The 19,953-nt window shown below is 51.2% G+C and overlaps 1 protein-coding gene across 1 annotated transcript; it reads left to right on the top strand.

Annotated features, from left to right (window-relative positions):
* Positions 1-13,501: 13,501 nt before the first annotated feature.
* Positions 13,502-16,449, top strand: Osm (oncostatin M). Its single transcript, XM_026408947.1, has 3 exons — positions 13,502-13,535; positions 15,240-15,376; positions 15,901-16,449. Exons 1-3 carry the CDS (start codon positions 13,502-13,504, stop codon positions 16,447-16,449), a joined length of 720 nt encoding a protein of 239 aa, XP_026264732.1.
* Positions 16,450-19,953: the final 3,504 nt, after the last annotated feature.

The raw sequence follows: 19,953 nt of genomic DNA, 5'->3' as shown, positions 1-19,953 counted from the left end.
GGCTTACTCTCAGCCAGGGCAGTCCCCAGGCCTTGTTCTCTCCCTGTGTAGCTGTTGAGAACTGGGCTCACCTCACCTCGCTTGCTGCTCATGATAGTTCCCTGAGCAGAACGTGAAACATCACCATGTTCCAGATGAGGAACCGAAGCTTTGAGAAGTTCACAAGTGATAGGACTCAGCGAAGGTCACATGACTCCCACCCAAGGCTGTCTGCCTTGGAAGTCTGGGCTCTTTTTTCATTCCTTGCTGCTTCTGTTCCCACAGAGTTCCTGGCCTCATGTCCATCAGGGGGGTCTGAACATGGGCAGAGACTTCTGGATCCTTCTGTCTGGGCATCCCCCAAACCATCTGGGTACAAGTGGGCTGGTATGAAACCCATAGAGGAGGGCCCCAAAGCCCCTTTCTTCCAGATTGTGGCTTGCTTGCTTTTGGGCCTCACCTGAGTTCTGATGGTCCCTCTTGTTGGTGGAGAGGTCAGTTAGTTCTCGCCACCAGGGCTTTTTTAGAGCAGTGGAGGCAGGGTCCCTGCATGCTGGGAGGTCCCTGCTGAGGCTGGGAGTACGGAACAGGTGAGCCCACCTAGAGCCTGCTCCGTCATCAAGGGCTGCACGCCTGGGCACATCTGGGCCTGGATTTCCTGCCGTAGGGCCCGCCTTCCCACTCTGCAAGGCCAGGACTCTGCTGTAGTCCACTTGAGCCCCCCCCAGATGCACCCAAGAGGTTATCAGGTGCCTTCAGCCTAGACCCGCCCATGTTGGGAAGGGAAGAAGGGTGTGACTTCTCTGTATTTGGAGGTCGTGGTGGCTCCCCAGAAAAGCCAGAACAGGGACAAGTCCTCTGGCAGTATGCCCGTCCTCCCTCTGGGAACCCCAAGGCTCGGGACTCAGGGTGCAGATCAGGCTAGCCGAGAGCACAGTCCCGGCCCGGTGAGTGAGTGGTGGGGACCTGGCCAGCCCCTTCCCTAAGCCTCAGTTTTTCATCCTCTGCCTCCCGATGCATGGAAATGTGGGGAGCAGCTCCTTCAGGAAACCTGGGAAGGGAGGATTTCTTTTCTTTTCTTTCTTTCTTTCTTTTTTTTTTTTTTTTTAAGTTTCTCTGTGGTAGGGGTAGGACGGTGAAGTCTTGCTTCTTTCCTCTGGAGAGCTGGTGTAGACACTGGCTTGGGAGGTGTCCTGGACCGGAGGCAGAGCCTTCAGAATCAAGATTCTTGGGGCTACTTGTGTGCCTACAGAGTTCCTGGCCTAAAGTCCAGTGTCGGGGTCTGACCATCTGTCTATCTGCCTGTGAGTCACTGTCTGGTTGGGTGTTTCTCACTGTGGCTCTCTAAGGACATCAAGGTCTTGACAAGTCCCTTTAACTAGGTCCCAACATGGCCTTAACTAGTTTGGGGGACTGACCTGGGTAAGGCCCAGGAGGCTGGTCTGACATGGACCCAGGCCTAGTTGTCAGCATATCCACCTGTGTCTCTGCTACATATCTGAGTGTGTCCATGAGGAGGGTTTTTAGTTCTGAGGGTAATAGAGTCCTTGGGTGGTCACAGGGCTGGACCTCAGCCTCTAGCAAGTCACAGAGATCTGCTCTGGGAATGTTAAGGAGATTCTGACCCATCTGGGGTCAGGCACAAGGTTCCCCAGGAACAGGGGAGTGCCTTTCAGGGAGGCGACCCTGGACCTCACACCAGGCTGAGCCTTGAGTTCTCCAATATTGAGGTGAGGGATCATGCAGCCACCTCCCTGTCTCACCCAGGCCCCCAGGGTGTCCTATGGCAAAGGAAGCTAGTGTGGTCAGCCTGGGCCTGGGATTGGGCTCAGCTTGGATCATTCATAACCAGAACTGGGGATACTTGCTGGGTCACAGCCCACATCCTTGACTTCCGAGCCCTGTGAACCCCCGTCTACCTGTCCACATCACAGACAGTGAAACTTAGTGCTCATGACCTGCCCACTGTCCCTCAGGTAATAGGAAGTTGTTCTCAGGCTTCTGGTGGCCATCCCAGGGTCCAGCTTTTGCTGGGAGGATGTGGGCCTGGGCGGGGGAGGACGTAGATGAGGAAACCTCAGGCGGGGAGAGGCAGTGGCCCATTTCTACCCTTTCTGATCTTCCTGCCCATACAGAGGAAGTGACCTCTCAAGCCTTCCTCAAAGATACGGGAGAGGAAATTTGGGGTTTAAAGACCTCATCTCCATCCCTGCCAGGAAGAGCAACCTGGTCTTTTGCATTCCAAGTAGTCCACACATGGCTTCTTGGTCCTCTGTAGAGATGGAATAAGAAACTTTGATGTCCTTCTTGCCCCTTGGGAAGGGCCTGAGCTGGAGGTAGATGGAAGGGGCCGTAGGGGAGGTGGTGAGGGTCTGCAGCTGGTTGACTGTATGGGGATGAGGAGGAGGACTCTGTCATTTACCTGTGTGTGTATAGGGGAGGTGCACAATTAATTTATGTATATATTCAATGTAGGTTTTCGTCATCTCCATTTTACACAGGTGGAAATGAAGCACAGAGAGGTAAAGTGACTTTCCCCAAATCACAGCTGGTCATGGCAGAACCAGAATTCCAAAAGAAGGTTAAATGTGCCCACAGGAGCCTGGGGAGTTTCCCTGGGGGAAAAGGCACTTTAGCTGAACCCTGAGGAATGGGGAAGGTTTTGCAAGATCCTTGCAATCCCTGCTGTCTGCGTTGGTGGCCTGGTGTCTGCTGCTGGTGGCAACGGATGCGTGGGCAGGCACGCGAGGCCTGGCCCTGGCTCCTCCCTGACCCTGGGCTAGGCAGGGTGGGTGTGTTGGGCAATGGCTGTGGTTTGAGTCTCACTTTCCCAAGCAGCCCCTGGTGCTGGGGCTCTAGAACCAACATTGCCTCTTGTGGGGGTACCCAGGGTTCCTTCCCAGGAGGTTAATGTAGGCCATGGATGTGGGTACTACGTGGGCATGCATGTGTGGTGCACGGGTATGCATGTGCTGCCTGGGTTTATGCTCTTTGTGTGTGCACAGATGAGTCCATTTGGGAAGGAAAGTGTGAGGGTATGTGTGTATATGTGTGTAAAGTAGCCTACACCTGGGTTGAAGGGACAGTGTGTCCTGGCATGGCCGTTATTTGGACCTCTGGGGTGAGCATCTGGATGTCCATGTCTGTTTATGTGGGGATGTCAGCTGTGGGCCTGGCTCCGTCCCTGCCTATGCACGTGTGTGTGTGTGTGTGTGTGTGTGTGTGTGTGTGTGTGTGTGACATGTGAGCATGGAAGTTCTGTGTTACTGTGTGTTTTTGCATGTTGTGAGCAGGTGTGTTGCACATGTTGACATCTTTCATGTTCATGTGTTCACATATGTGCCCGAATGTATCCCACATCTCCTGCCTCTGCCTGATCGGTAGATGGGTATGCTGCTCCACCTGCCACCTCCCCAGTGCTGGCTCCAGTGGCCCGCTGTCAGAAGGACAACTCTCCTGTGCTCACTAGAACAACTGCTGTGCCTCTGTCCTACCCCATATCCTCCGCCTTCTGCCCTCCTCCCTTCAGCCTCAGCCTCTCTAGTTTCCCATCTACCTCTCCACACACTCTTCTGCCTCCCGTCCTGCCTGCAGCCCCTGCCTTCCTCCCCAGGTCCCTGCCCTGACCCCGTGAGACACACCCCTGTCTCTCAGGCCCCATGCTCCTCCCATACTGGGGACCCCACCTTTTCTAGGGCCCCAATTCAGTCAGTTGTCCTCATCTTTGTTGCTGCCCCTGGCTTCCTGCCGGCCTCAGTCTCCCTTTCATTTGGCTGCACAGGCATGTGCATGTCCCTTCCTTCTGCCATCACAGCCCCCTGCTCAGGAAGTCGCCTTCAAGACCTCCCTGCTTGGCCTGCCGATTTCCCCCACCCTGCCCCTCCAGTGCCTCACCCTACACTTGTTCTCCCTCAGAGCTGAGAGACTTCAGGGCACTGTGGTGCACATCTGTAAACCCAGCAGCTTGAGAGGCTGAGGCAGGAGGATTGCAAGTTCAAAGCCAATGTCAGCAATTTAGTGAGGCCCTGTGCAACTTGGTTGGCCCCTGTCTCACAATAAAATATAAAAAGGGCTGGAGATGTGGCTCAGTGGTGAAGCATCCCTGGGTTCAATTCTTCGTACAAAACAAACAAACAAAAAAAAGCTGAGACTCCTCTCCAGGCTACCATCAGGCCCTCCCCTTCACTGGCCTCTGAAATTTAAGTTAGCCTTTTCTAAGTCTACAGAGAGCCCTTGGGCCAGAGGTCACTAGGTAGCCCAGCAAGACGGGCCTTGGGGTGCTGTGTGTGTGTGTGTGTGTGTGTGTGAGAGAGAGAGAGAGAGAGAGAGAGAGAGAGAGAGTGTGAATAGTTAGGAATGGAACTCAGGGCCTTGCTAGGCAAGTGCTTTACCATTGAGCTACACCGCAGCCCTTTTTATTTTAATTTGAAACAGGGTCTCAACTAAGTTGCCCACCTGGCCTCAAGTTTATAATCTTCCTGCCTCTGCTTCCCAATTCCCTGGAATTATAGGCATGCACCACAGCACCTGATATTAACTTTTTTGAGGTTCATCCACATTGTAGCATATGTCAGTACATCATTCCTTTTCATGGACAAATAAGATTCCATTGTATGGCTTGACTACATTTTGCTTATTTGCTATGTTTTAATTTTTTTTTTAATCCAAGAATTGAACCCAAGGGCACTGAACCACTGAGCCACATACCCAGTCCTTTTTATATTTAATTTGAGACAGGGTCTCACTAAATTGTAAATTGCTGAGGCTTCCTTTGAACTTGCAATCCTCCTGCTTTAGCTTCCAAGCCACTGGGATTTCAGGCATGTGCCACCATGCCCAGCTTCATTGTCTTTTGAAGGACATTTGGGTTGTTTCCACCTTTCTGCTTCTAAGCTCTGCCTTCTAGACTGAGGAGGTGCTCAGCATTTGAGTAATGCCATATTGTTCTATCTTCCTTCCAGGAACATTTAATGGATAGGGTGAACTGTCCCCAGCTGATCATACCCCATCACCCATTGAATGGCCACTAGTAGGTCATTGGATACAGCAAGCCTTGATGACCTTGTCTCCCCTCCCCCCATAGGGTTTTTTTCTTTTCATTGTCTCAAGAGTTCTTAGCCAGGTGTGGTGGCTAAAATATGCTAAGATTATGGGCAGCATATGCCTATAATCCCATTGAATTGGGAGGCTGAAGCAGGAAGATCACAAGTTCAAGGCCAGCCTCAGCAATTAACCAACACCCTAAGCCACTTAGTGAGACCCTGTCTCAAAAAATGAAAAGGTCTAGGGATGTAATGTGGCTCAGCGGTTAAGCACCCTTGGGTTTAATCTCTAGTACCAAAAGTACCCCAAACAAACCGGAGGGTTTCCCCAGTGTCTCCCCAAGAACCAGGGGGAAGAAAGGTGATTGGCAGTCCGGTGAGTGAGTCCCACCTGTGTGTCCCAGCCTCTGGGATCTGGCCTTTTCCCACTGCCTTTCTCCAATTGCCTTCTCTGTGGAGCAAAGTTGTGACTCTTCTGCACTTAATGTGCCTGTGCACCAAAAGGAGGCTCTGAGCCCATCCCACTTCCTCCTGCCTTGCACTCCCCCACCCTGTGGCCATCCTCAATATTGTGCAGGAAAAAGGACTCCCAGCTTCAAATGCCAGAAAACCAGCTCGGCCAGCAAAAAAGAGATCTGCTTCCTGTTGACATGCCATGGGATTGGACCTGCTTTGACAGGAGCCAGGGTTCAGGCTCTGCCTCCCTGTCTGTGCTGGTTCCATTCATTCCCTCTCAGCAGGAAGGGTGGCTTTCCATAGCTCCATAGTGGCCTAAAGGTGACATTTGGGTCAAAATCCTCAGCCATACGACAGAGGTGTGCTTCCTATGTCCAATGTCAAGCCCAAGGAAGGGTTCTGATTGATCCTGCTAAGGACACACAGGGGCAGTGTAGACCTCTGTGATACTGTGAAGGCCAGCTGGACCCAAGCCCCCTCCTGTGGACTGGGGTGTGATGAGTGTCTGATGAATGGGTCTTCCCAGCTCTTGCACGTGCTGGGTATTGGTTCATGTGTGAAGCGGGAGAAATGCTTTGACTTTTTCTTTTTTTGGTTTGTTTTCCAGGAAAGTGTTGCAATCTGCAGTGGGTGAAAAGGCACGTTTTGAATTCGTTTTTTTTTTTTGTTTTTGTTTTTTTTTTTGTTTTTTATCATAAAGGAAAAAGTCAGCGTCTTTAAGATTGAGGCTGCCCAGAAATGGGATCACATGCTTTGTGTATGGGGAATGGCAGAAATAAGATTTCCTTGGGAAAGGGAACAGGGAGAGCACATGAAGGATCTCCACCTGGCAGCAAGTGGCCCTGCAATTCTAGAAACCTGGCTGCAGGTGCACCAGATGTGGGACAGGGCTATATCTGGGTCCTACAGATTGGGAGCCACAGATCACCTTTCCTGAGGCTTCTTCAGATGGCCACATCTGGATAGCCATGCATTCATCCCTTCACCAAGAATTTCTTGAGCACCTACTACATTCTGGGGCCCTTGCTGTACTCCCAAAAGGCAATGGAGAGCCACCACCACAGTGCCTACCTCTTAGAATTTACAGTCTCACTGTGAAGAAAATTCATAGTCGTAAATATATACACCACTGAAGAGTGCTACACATGGTACTCTGGGAGGGTCACAGGGATAGAGGAAGGTGGGGGAGGTTCCCTGAAGAGGCAAAACTTGAGTTGGACTTAAATGTTTATGTGGCAATTCAGTAGGCAGAGTGTTTAGGAAATGGAAACAGCATGTACAAAGGCCCTGAGGTCCACTGAGGGACCAAGAAGGGTCATAGAAGATGGCAGGTGAGGGAGGTTCAAGTGAGGCTGGGGAGGTGGACAGAGCCTGGCAGCATGGGAAACCAGGGAAGTGTTTGCAGCAAGGGGATGCAAAAAGTCTGTGTTGTATAAGCCCCTCCCTGAGGACCACAAGGGTAGGAAAGCCCAGTGTGTATGAATGACCCATTCCCTCTGTCCAGCACTGTGAGCACTGGCTCCCCTTCTACCTCCTAAGATGGTCATGAGGATTCAACAACGTATCCCAACATGTCCAGAAATACACATGTCTTGGTGTCGGGGGCATCCAAACATTGTAGGCAAGAAGGATGTTTCAGAATAAGTGTTTTGTTATCCTGATGAGAAAGGTCAGGGCGTAGTTGGACTCCGTCATCCTCTTTAACGTTTAGGGTTGTTTTTATTTAACATGACAATTAAGATTTAGTGCTGGTAAGGGACTCTGTGGGCTTGTGGGCCCTCTCTGGTCCTTTTGCCTATCCCTTCACCTCCCAAGATCTGAGAGGGCAGCAGACTTGCCCTGAGAATTGATGGCAGGGCAGCACCTCGTCTCCTGCCACACAGTGAATGTGCTTATGGTCATCCCACTTCCTCTCAGCCAGGGGGTTCCCTGTGGTGGGGCCTGGTCTGAGGAGTCATGAACATGACCAGTAAGAGGTCTTTTCTCCCCCGCCCCTTTTCTCCCTTTGTCTGGGTCTCTGTCTCTGTTGTACTTCCCTGAAGAGGTGTTCCTGCCCCAGGAAGTGGGCGGGTCAGTTATCCAACTTTGGGGAGCCACTGGGCACAGGGGGCACATGATTTCCTGTACCTATGGACTGTCTAGGTCCCAGAAGAACTTGGTGGCAGGTTGTGAGCTAAGGGATGCCCCAGGCTCAGGGTGACCTTGCTGACCTCCCAGTTGGTCCTTGTACACTCTGGGGTTTATGTAACACTGCCTTTCCTAATCACCCTCAAAGTCACCCTGTGACATAAGCAAATGTACGCTTTTGTCTGCCCCAAAGTGTTCCAGACACCTGCTATGGGTCAGGGTCATCTTACTGAATGACACTGGACACTGACTACCCTAAGAGGTAGCCTTTGCTAGGAGGTTTTAAAATTTTCAGACGCAATTCATATATCATCAAATTTATGTAATTCAGTGTTTTTTTAGTAGATTTAAGGTTGTGTAATCATCACCACTATCTAATTCTAGAATATTTTTTTTTTACCACTTTCTCCAAAAAACCACATGTCCTGTAGCTGTCATTTCCCATCCCTGCAGTCCCCACTCCCTAATCTACTTTTTGTCTCTCTGGATTTGCCTGTTCAGGACATTGTGTATAAATGGCACCTTACAATATGTGGCCTTTTCTGTCTGACTTCTTTCATTTAGTAACGTATTTTCAACGTTTATCTGTGTTACAGTAAGGTTAGTGTTTCATTTCAATTTGTGAACATCCCATTATATTATTGAGCAGGCCAAATTCTGTTTATCCATTTTCTATTGACAGGTATTTGGGTTGTTTGTGCTATTTGGTGATTGAAAATAATTGCTTCTGCCAATTATTTTGTGTGTGGATATATGTTTTCTGTTTTCATTATTTATTTTAGATGTATGTTTTCAGTTTTCTTGGGTACAGATTTAAGTGGAATTGTTCCATCATATGATCTATCTGTATTTAACCATTTGAGGATATGCCAAACTTACATTCTCACCAGTAGTGTACAAGGCTTCCAATTCCTCCCTATTTTTGCCAACACTTGTTATTGTCTGTCTTTGATTACGACCACCCTAGTGGGAGTGATATGATCTCTCAATATGGTTTGGATTTGTATTTTCCTGATGGTTAATGATTGAGCATCTTTCTTGTGCTTCTTGGCCATTTTAATATTATTATTTTTTTTTAAAGAGAGAGAGAGAGAGAGAGAGAGAGAGAGAGAGAAAATTTTTAATATTTTATTTTTTTAGTTCTTGGCGGACACAACATCTTTGTTTGTATGTGGTGCTGAGGATCGAACCCGGGCCACGCGCATGCCAGGCGAGCGTGCTACCGCTTGAGCCACATCCCCAGCCCTGAATATTATTTTTTGTTTGTTTGTTTATTTTTGGTACTGGGATTTGAACCTGAAGTACTTAACCTCTGAGCCACATCCCTAGCCCTTTTTATTTTTTATTTTGAGGCAGGGTCTCTTTTTCTTTTGAGACAAGGCTCTATGTTGCTTAGGGCCTTGGTAAATTGATGAGGTTGGCCTCAAATTTGTAATCTTCCTGTCGCAGCTTCCCAACTTGCTGGGATTACAGGCATGTGCCACCATGCCCAGCCTGAATATCCTTGTTTTGAGAAATGTTTATTCAACTCTCCCCCCCCCCTTTTTTTTTCAGCACCCAGGGGTGCTGTGCCACTGAGCCACATCCTCAGTTTATTTTATTTTGAGATAGAGTGTCAGTTAAGTTGCCCAGACTGGCCTCGAACTTGTGATCCTTCTGCCTCAGCCTCCCGGTAGCAGGAACTACAGGTGTACATTACTGGGCCCAGCTTTCTTTGCTTACTATTATATTATTACTATTATTATTATTATTACTATTATTATTGGGATATTATTGGGATTAAAACCAGGAGTATTCTACCACTGAGTTACCTCCTCAGTCCTTTTTTTTTTTTTTTTTTTTTTTTTAAAATAGGGCTTCACTAAGTTGCTGAGGCTGGCCTTCAACTTGCCTTCCTCCTACCTCAGCCTGATTAGTCTCTGGGATTTCAGACATGTGCCATTGCACCTGGCTCCTTTGCTCATTTTTAAATTGGATTGTTTTATGTCACTATGTTTATTAAGGGGAAACTGAAGCTGAAAAAGAGAACATGACTGGACCAGGAACACTGGGCTCTGGAGCAGATTGAGGCTGGAACTTGAGTTGTTCTCCACCTCTGATTTGGCAGGTGGGGGGGGGGCTACCTTTTTTCTACCCAGTGGAGGACCCCACCTCCCATCCCCAGTTTTCATCTGCTTCCCCCAGGCCTTGGCAGGTCCGATTCTTGCATTTGAAGGGGCAGGGCCCCCACAGCCTGAGGGTGAGCCGGAAAGGCTGGGAAACAGCCATTCTGAGGAACCAAGCCTGTCCTCTCTTCCTCTCCAAATCACGCGGACCTGCCTGACGTGGCCCAGGAAGAGGGGACAGCCCTGGGCCCTGTGGTTGGGGATCCTATTTATACTGGCTGGGCCATGTTGCAAGCTTTTCCTGCTGGCGAGAGGGACGTCACTGGGCACTGACCTCACCAGAAACGCTGACGCACCTTCCCTCACGCTTCACTTGAATGGTCCTGAGGCCAGGCTTCCCTACCTTCTGGCCATTCCCTGTCCTCCTATATCACCTAGCGCTGAACCCTCAGCCAGTGTCCCCACTCCCTGAAGCCTTCCCACAGTGCCTCCTCTTGCAAGATGTTATGGGCTGAATCATGGCTTGCCTGAATTCATGTGTCTAAAATCCTCATTCACATGATCTCAGAATGCGACTACAATTAGACATAGAGCCTTTGAAGAGGTAATTGAGGTAAAATGAGGCCATTGGTGGGCTCTACACTGATATGACTGGTGTTCTTATAAAAGAGGAGATTAGGACACCAACAACACAGACCAATAGGTGACCAGGTAAGAAGACAAGAAGACAGAGCCAGGTACGGTGGCACACACTTGTAATCCCAGCAATTTGGGAGGCCGAGGCAGGAGGATTGTAAGTTTGAGGTCAGCCTCAGCAATTTAGACCCTGTCTCAAAAAAGTAAAAAGGGCTGGGGATGTGGACCAGTGGTAAATCACCTCTGAGTTCAATCCCAGTACAAAAAAGAGAGAGAGAGAGAGAGAGAGGGAGGGAGGGAGGAGATGACCATCTACAAGTCAAGGAGAGAGACCCAAGAAGGAACAACCTACTGTCACCTTGAGTTCAGATTTCTAGCCTCCAGAGCTGAGCTGTGAGCTAATAAATTTCTGTTGTCTAAGCCACCTTGCCTGTAACAGAGTTGGCTCTCTGTATCGGGAGGTTCCACATCATTAGATTCAACTACCTGCAGATGGCAATGTGGTTAGGCCTCTGATGGTTTTGTCTGTGCTGAACATGTACATTTTTCTTCCTGTCATTATTCCCTGAATAATATAGTCTAAGAACTGTTTACTAAGCATTTGCTTTGTGGTATTAAAAGTCATCTAGAGATGACTTAAAGCATAGGGGAGCCACACATGGTGGCTGCACACTTCCAGTTCCAGTGAGTCGGGAGGCTGAGGCAGAAGGATTGCAAGTTCGGGGCCAGCCTTAGCAACTTATTGAGGCTCTCAGCAATGTAGCAAGATCCTATATCGAGATTTAAAAAAAATAAAATAGAAAGGACTGAGGATATAGCTGGACTGGCAGAGTGCCCCTGGGTTCAATCCCCAGTGTCCCCAACACGCACACCCACAAAAATACATGGGAAGATGTGTCTTAAATTCTCTGCAGATACTATACCATATAAGGGGCTTGAACAAACTCAGATGTGACAGAACCAGTCCCTGTGGAAGCCCTGGGATGTCTGTGTTTCTATTATGGTAGGCCCAGCAAACTAATATATAAGCTGTCCTTGCCTTTGGTGACCTTGATCCCTGTGGCCTGGGCACAACACTTTGTGTAGCCCCATGCTAAGAATGTTGTCCTTTGAATTAGGCCTGGTTTGAATGCCCTCTTAACTGTTTGCAGGGTGGCCTTGGGCAACCTCAGAAGTCTTGGAACTGGTGAGGGAACATGGCCTCCTTGAACTGTGGGCAGAATAGAATAAAGCAGAGGTGTGACTCCCCAGGTGTGGCGGGCGATCAGCAATTGCTGAGAGGGGCATGAAGCTCTGTGGCCCCATCTGGCTCTCTTGCCCTGATTAGGCCCCTGGACTTCTGGGAGCTTCTGTCTCCTCATCAAAGCGAGCTAGGGAATCTTCCTCTAGAGATTGTGGCAGGATGAGATCAGGGATGTGAAATGGAGAAGGATCCTGACTTGGCCAGGGCCCCAGGCATTGTGGGGGTGGATGAGAAGGGGAATTTAGTGGAAGCGGAATTCTCAGGATGAGAATCCAGAACTGGCCCCTGGGGGTGGTGACAGTGGGGCATTGGGCCTTGTGCAGGGAGCGGTTGGGGGTGTAGAGCAGCCTCTTGGGCATGGAGACTGCCTGATTTTGCCTACTGTTGAATCCTCAGCGCCTGGGGGTGGCTGGCACAGAGCAGGGCCAAGTCTGTTGAATACAGGGGTGGCAGGGGCCTGTCTTCAGAGGTGGAGAGCAGGCGGAGCGGCCTCCATCTGGCGTCACTGGCTTTCGGTGAAGGGCTCTTCAGGAGTGATGCACCCGCTGCCTGCAGCCCAGGCCTCTCTGCCAGCCCCCAGGGGCCCACCCTGGCTCTTCAGCCTTATGAGATCTGCCTCTCAACTGACCCCTTTCCAGGCCTGTTACTTGTGTGGGGCTGCCAGGCACGGCCTGCAGGCCCCTGGCTAGTCCCTGAACCACCTTGTCCACCCTTGCCCTGGACCTCAGTTTACCCCACAGTAAAGTAGCAGGTTGACTAGAGGGGCGTTGTCTCCAGGGCGCCTTTCTTGTCATGTTCAGATGCCTTCAAGAAGCAGAGGACCAACCCATGATCGCTATCTTTCAGAGAAAGTGAAACCTGGTCTCCAACTGTCACCACGGCAGCTCCACTACCCCTCCCCGGCTTCCCCTCTGAGCTCACAGCTTCCCCATCTCCTCCACTCCCCCATCCTGCCCGCCCCCCCCAATAGCTAGTACTTGGAATTAGAGTTTCGTCTTTTTCCTTCAAAAGATTTTGCCTTTTATGTCCATGATGGCAGCAGCCCTGTGAGGTGGGCTGGGAAATTTGCTTTTGACTTCCTCAGGTTGGGTTTCTGGGACCCAGACAGGTTAAGTGACTTATGTCAGGCCACATAGCAGCTCAGAAAGCTTGAAACCTGATGTCCTTTTTCTCTTGCTCCAAGTGTCCAGTTTCCCCTAAAGGACTCTGTCTGCAGAGAAGGGTCTGCCTGTGGGTGGGAGACCTAGGATGTGAGGCTGGTAGCAGGTGCCTGCTGAGGGATTGAAGACAGGGAGTGCTGGGCTGGGGGATGCTAGTCCTGGGGCTGGAACCACAATCTCGGGGCTGCCAGCCTGGGTCTGGCTCTGTGCCCAGAGCCCAGTGGTTTCCGCTCACAGATGTCCCAACAGCCCCAGCGAGAGGGCGGGAAGGGCACTCAACAGGGAAGATGTCTTGCTCCCCTCAGCCCCAGACCTCAGTGTCCTGCAGGGCTGGTGCCTCCTGGGAAGAGGGACCCGGGCCTCTGCAGGTCTGGCTTGCAGCCTCTCCCTCTTACCCTGGGCCCAGGCTCCTGAAGATGGCAGGGACCCTCTTGCTTCCCACTCTCCCCAAGAAGGCTGAGGCTGTAGTTTGCATCATCCTTGGGCGTGGGGCTGACCTCGAAGAACGAATTCGAAGAAAACAGGAGGAGGAGCGGGCATGCCACAGCACCCATCGCCCATTGGCCGCTGTGGAAACTTTGGTTTTTGGGGTCATGTTCCCAGAAGGCCTGCCCTCCCCCCACCCCCTCCCCACCCACCTCACGAGGTGTTGGCCAATCGCCCCGGCGGGCATAAAGTGGCTGGCAGCCCGCAGGGCTCCCAGCAGGGAGGTGTTACCCCCGGTAGGCGCGGGCCACAGCACGGGCACCCAGCATGCGGGCACAACTCACAAGGAGGACGCTGCTCAGTAAGTACTTCCTTCCTCTGTACCAGCACCTGCTTGCTGTGCCCTGGGTGCTGGCGGGTAGCGGGGCATTCTCTGCCCTCTGAGAGCTGGGGTGGGCAGTCACCAGGCAGAAGGATGCTGAGGAGAGGAAAGAGCCAAGAGGTCAGGTAAAGGAAGGGGTCCACTGAGAACCCAGGATACCCACAGGTGGAGGGGGTACCCCTGGAGGGTTTCTAGGGGAAGGTGAAATAGACGACTCTGGGAACAAGGCCTGAGGGAAGAGGATGGATTGGGAAGAGACCAGGGAACCAAAAGGAAAGAGGAAGATGTTCCGGGAAGGGAAGGAAGTTACTAGCCAGGCAGAGAAGTGGGGCAATATGTGTTCCGATGGGGCCTCCTTCTTGCCCTGCTTTGATTCTCCAGGTCTGGGATGAATTCTCAGGTCAGCCAGTCCCGGGGGCCTCGGAGCCCAGACAATCACACAGCACACAAGCCACACCCACAGGACAGCAGGCACAGGGAGTCCTGTGACATCACCAGAGCCTTATCCAGGAAGCCTCACCTGCAAGCAGGGCTCCAGTGAAGAGGGCAGGTGCTCCTTGAGCCTCACATGGCCCCTGCCACACACCCTGCAGACACCTAGTCTCATGTGCGTACCGTCATCCGCACACCACGGACCTTCCCACCCCCAGCCAGAGTCTGGCTGTGGATACCTGGGGAGCTGGCGAGGGCACTCTGTGGATGGCACACTCAGGGGCCCAGCCTCTCAGGCCTCCCCAGCAGCCAGTCCTCCCCAAGGGACTGAACAGTTTGTAGGAAGGGAAGGATGGTGTCACTGTCTTCCGGGCCATTGCGCCATAGGCCCCTTCCGACCACGTGGCTGCTGGTGCTGTGGGGGTGGGGGCAGCGAGCCATAACTGCACCAGCCCCTTGCAGCCTTCTGACAGGCTTGCAGCATCCCCGGTGGGCCAGGCTGAAGTGGCCATTTATAGAGAGAGGAGGAATATATGGGAGGTTGGGGAAAGCTCTGGCCTTGTGTGTCCTGGACAAGCCCATCTCGTGTGACTTGGTTTACCTGTCAGTAAAATGGGCACATGCACTGAATGAGCTCCCATCTCCTTTCCTGGTTGACCATTCAGATGGAGAGGTCACTTCTTCTAGTTCTGTTTACAGGGCACCTGGCTGCTCCGGGGCTGCCACCCCAAAAACCTCCCAATAGAGGACTAAAGCCTGCCGCAGGGAGTCCAGGGTAGCTGACAAGTCTGGGTCCTGGAGAGGGGCCAGCCCTTAGCCCCAAGATCTTGCAGAGAGCTAGTTCCAACTTGGTCATTTGCTTTTAGTTCCTGAGGTTAGGATATATTTTTTTAATTTTTAAATTTTATTTATTCTAATTTGTTATATATGACAGCAGAATGCAATTCAATTCATATTACACAAATGAAGTTAGGATCTTGACGTAGGCAGGACTGAGCTCCAGCAAGGATGGGTGCCGCAACTTCTGCTCAAACACCTACTTGGTAAATGGCAGCCGCTATCCTGGCCCTTCCCACCCTGTTTCGGATCTAGTGACTCACTGGGAAGGTGGTGGTGGCCCCACAGTGCCACCTGTCTGCACAAAGCCTGGGATGGGAGAATACACCTCTGGGGCTCTCTTGAGTCCCTCTCTGAGTCTCCCACCTGTGGCTTCCTCTCAAGTCAGGTGACCCGCATCCTTCTTCATCTCAGGTCTGGTCCTCGGACTTCTGCTCCTGAGCACTGCAGCAGCCATGCGTGGCTGCTCGGGTCCTTACCAGCAGCTCCTCAGCCAGCTCCAGAGGCAGGCGAACCTCACAGAGGACACCAGCTCACTTCTGGAACCCTATGTGAGCACCTCACCCCTTGTGGCTTCTGAGCCTCAGAGAATTGTGGGGTTTAGCCAGGGAGTGAGCATAACCCCTACTCAATACGGGGGTGGGTGGGGAAACTGAGTCCTAGTGTTATTCCAGCCCTAACCCTGAGAAGCTGAATTGCCCTAGCTCCCAACACCTGGTTCCACTGCCTGTTCAGCGTGTTCACTGCACACCTGGCAGGTGCCTGGTTCCAGGCACCTAGATGTAGCAGTGAGCAAAACAGATCCTGCCCTTCTGAAGCCCCCCTTTCCCACTGACATGCCCTCATCCAATCACCCCCACCAACCCCAAACAGCCCTCTGTCCCTGTCCTGGGTGATCTCAGAATCTATTGTCCCCCATGGGCCTCAGTTTTTGCATCTGTCCAATGGGAAAATCAGATAGAGGAGAATCAGTTTTAGCATTTAAAAGCCAGTCAGGGTGGGCTCTTCTATGTGTGTGGTTGGGCTGGGGAGGGGGACTCCAGCATGCACTCTCTGACTCTTCTGTTCCCCCCAGATCCAACACCAAGAACTGAACACACCTATCCTGAGAGGATCCTGCACAGAGCATCCTGGGGCCTTTCCCAGCAAGGATGCACTTCGGGGACTGAGCAAGCGAAGCTTCCTGTGGACTGTCAATGCCATCCTGGGCCGAGTCCTGAAAGGACTAGTTACTTTACAAAAGCAACTCTTAAAACCCCAGGACTTAGAAGAACTGGAGACGGCCAAGAGGAACATACAAGGCATCAGGAACAACATCCACTGTATGTCCTGGTTGCTTAATGGCTCCTCTGAGACTGTTGAGCCCATGCCGACAGGCTCAGGGCCTTGGCTGCAGCTCACTTCTGCCCTGGATGTCTTTCAAGCCAAGCTGGAGGGCTGCAGGTTCCTGCGTGGCTACCATCGCTTCATGGGCTCAGTGGGGTGGGTATTCAGGGAGTGGGGAGAGAGCCCGAGCAGGAGCCGGAGACACAGCCCACGCCGGGCTCTGCACAAGGGGGTCCTCAAGACTAGGATCTTCAGGAGGGGCAAGAGGCCTGTGCCCTGGGGGCATCTGCCCTGGTAGCGTAAGGGCGCACCTTGCAGATGAAGGACACAGGGGTTCCCTTTGGAAGTGAGGTGTCATGGCATGACACCAAACTTGCTCTGCTCCATCCCCCACGACACAGAAGTGCACTTTAAGGAGAGGAGCTGGCTGGGCTCCTCCTGCCTCCTTTGGGTTGAGGAGATAGAGTCAGGCTGTTGCACCCCCAGCCCCAAGTTTCCCAGTCCTGGTGGGGTGGCCAGGTCAGGCCACGCGGGACCGACTTTCCATTGATTCAGGGGTCTGATGACACAAGCTGACTCATGGCTGGGCTGACTACCCCCCTCCCCCCAGATCCCCAGAGGCCAGCCAGCCCTTCCCTCTCATGACTTGCAGGGCTGTTGACCCCAGACTTCCTCCTTTTCATGGTGGCAGGATTCTGAGAGGGAGGTCAGGGCTTGAACTGACCTCTGATGCCTCATCAATGCTCAGGCCAGACACCTGGACATCTGGGTGACCTCACTTTAGGCAGCTGTTACTGGGGTGGGGTGTCCTGGAGGCCTAGGGAAAGGGTGCTCAGATCCCAGCCCAGCCACTAACTCACTGTGTGACCTTGGGTGGGTCATTTTACCTCTTAGGACCTTAGTTTTTTTGGGGGGGAGCCAGGGGACTATATAAAACCCCCTCTGCCTGTCAGTTGCTGGGATTTCGTGACACAGGGTGGACATCAAATTCTTTGTAAATTGGGACATGTGGTGCAAATGGCCATGGGGTGAGGGCATGCTGAGTTCTCTCCCAGTGCCTGGAAGCACCCAGTCTTGGGTCCTGGCTGCTGGCTGCTCCCCCTGGTGGTGGGTCACGGAATTTTCTCATATTGAAACCATTACCCTCCTGGAGGGGGTCCCAGAAACTGCTGGGCAGATTCCTTAGAGCAACATGTCTAATTTATTGACTTTTATCAGTTTTTAATCAGTTTCATATTTATAAAGTGTATTTATGATGTGTATTTAATGTTAATATTGTTCTAACATATATTTAAAACTTGCTGGTTTCTAAAGCTCTTATCTCTGTGTCTCTCCATGCCCTGAGAAGGTCTATGCTTGTCCAAGAAGGGAAGTCACATGCCCCAGCCACCCAGGGGCTCTGACCAGGGAAAAACTTCATATTTTTTCTTCTTGTTATTTTTAATAGCTAAATGAGTCTGCTTTGAGATTCCGAGGATGAGGGGTGCCAGGGAGGGGAGCAAGAGAGGCGGGAGGGAGTTTGGAGTATGTGAACTGCTGTAAGCTACTGTGGGTGTGGGACTGGGGTATGGGTGCTAATGTGTGTTATGTGCATATTTTTCTTGCCTCAATTTTTTTTGTACTGGGGTTTGCATCCAGGGGTGCTTAACCACCGAGCCACATCCCCAGCCTCTTTTTTTATATTTTATCATGAGACAGGATCTCATTAAGTTGCTTAGAACCTCACTAAGTTGTTGAGGCTGGCTTTGAACTCTTGATTCTCCTGCCTTAGCCTCCCGAGCCACAATTATAAGTATTTGCCAATGTGCCTCATCTTAAAGCCTGGATGTTGATGTCCAGGATACTTGTGTGTATATATGGATCCGTGGGTGTATCTCTGTATGTGTCCAAGCATGTGCAAGCATAGATGTGTACCCATGTGTCCTTACATATGCGAATACTCATGGATCCCCCTGAAGGGACATAGATACATCTGGTCCCTGGAACACAGTAGGTGCCCTAAGCATTTGTGAAGTTAATCAATGTGTAAGTTCACTGCCCTGCTACCACCACCCTGCCCAGCAAATGCTGCAGATACTCACAAAGGAATGGCAGTGTGGACAGAGCAATAGACTGGGAGTGGGTGAGGGGGTGGAACCATAGCATGAGTCAGACAGACCTGGCTGAGTTCAAAGTCTCTTCTTAGCCTCCTCCTGTCTGTCTGGGTGACCCTGGACAAATTAATGGGTCTCAGAATCCCTATTTCCTCATCTGTGAAATGGAAGAGATCATAACAGATGTTGTTTCAGACAATTTGTGACTTGGTGTGTGTTTAAAATTGCTTCCCGAAGGGCCCCAAGGAACTAGATTTCTATCTGATCCCTGGGAAATGACTCCCTCCTGATGCTCAGGGTCCCTCTTCTGGAGAGGTACCTATAGGCCAAGAACATGCTGAGGCAGTAGCTACAAGAAAAGGGTCAACAGAAGAAGATGAACTTGCATGCCTTAGGCATGTAATAATGTTTTTGTGTTCTTGTGTGTGTGTGTTTTATAAAACAAGAGGGAGGACTGGGGTTGTAGCTTTAGACTCTGGGTTCAAACCCCAGCACTGCTAAAAAAAAAAAAAAAAGATGAACTTGACCTGCATCAGTCCCAACCACCCACACTTCCTAGAATAGGGGGCCAAGAGGGGAACAGAACTTGCCATCAGTGGTGGGAGAGAACCTGGCCAGGACTTTGCAATCTATATGATCTACTTTGCAATCGAGAAGACTGATACCCAGAGAGTCAGAGAGTATGAGTGGTCTACCCCTGTTCTCAGTGCAAATTAACTGGGAGTAGACACAGTTTGAATTCAGGCCCTCTGGATTCCAGGGTGGGAGTATATTCCTGGTATCCCTTCACCCGCCGCCTCTGCAACTTGGCTTTCAATTGCATGAATCCCTGAAGACACTGAGTTCCGGGGCAAGGGGCAGACAGAGAAGAGACAAAAGAACCAACAGGAGCATCCGATATTTGCATATGAGCTCAGCAAAAAATAGAGTGAGGTGATGTAATATAGAGAACGAGAATCGGGCGATGTGGGTGGTCAGAGCAGTGTCTGGAGAGATGACGTCCATGCTGTGGTCTGAATGACGTGCAGAAGGGGTGATGGGAACAGCTGGGGCAAAGGCTTTCAGCATTCAAGGATCAAAGTAGAATAAGTGAGGGCATATGATTTATCAAAAGACCCAGAGTAGGGCAGCATCTTGCCCAATGTCACAAAGTATTAGCGCAGGACTAGGGCTAGAATTCCTGTCTTCTGATTCCCTCTGAGTCACCCAACCCAATATATTCCAGGAGATTTACCAAGTGCCTATAAGAGCCCACTGCTGCCTCACACTGAGCTCGCTGTCCCCCACAGGACTCTTGCTACATCGGCTACCTTTCGGCTCTTGAATTGCCTGGGCCTTCCTTCCTACCATAAGGGCTCCATCTATGCTGTTCCATTTCTTTTTTGTCATGTTAACTCCCTTCTTTGTCAGCTGTCAGCTCACAGTTGCATTCTCAGCAATTCCTCCTCACCTGTCTTGTGATCTGGGTTTAGCAACTTGCTTACCTGTTTTCTCAAAACTGTCCCATCTGGGGATGCTCCCTCTTTGGTGTTTGCATTCTTGACCCTCTCCCCTGGTGCTGCTCAGGGCAGAGCCACCATCTGTTTTGCTCCTTGGGGCCCTTCGGGAAGCAATTTTAAACACACACCAAGTCACAAGGCACCCAGTATGGTGCCTGCACACAGTAGGAGCTCAATGAGGAACAGCCCACAGGTGGGCCCCAGCCTCCC

This window comes from Urocitellus parryii, chromosome 3, assembly GCF_045843805.1.
Source record: "Urocitellus parryii isolate mUroPar1 chromosome 3, mUroPar1.hap1, whole genome shotgun sequence".
In the NCBI taxonomy this organism is placed as follows: domain Eukaryota; kingdom Metazoa; phylum Chordata; class Mammalia; order Rodentia; family Sciuridae; genus Urocitellus; species Urocitellus parryii.
This window is presented reverse-complemented; position numbering and strand designations above follow the sequence as displayed.

What these genes read in the sequence shown, in the direction of transcription:
- Osm (XM_026408947.1), top strand. Translation starts at nt 13,502, where the DNA reads ATGCGGGCACAACTCACAAGGAGGACGCTGCTCA. An exon ending in CACAAGGAGGACGCTGCTCA is followed by an intron (nt 13,536 to 15,239) that starts GTAAGTACTTCC and finishes TCTTCATCTCAG; the next exon opens with GTCTGGTCCTCGGACTTCTG. An exon ending in GCTCACTTCTGGAACCCTAT is followed by an intron (nt 15,377 to 15,900) that starts GTGAGCACCTCA and finishes TGTTCCCCCCAG; the next exon opens with ATCCAACACCAAGAACTGAA.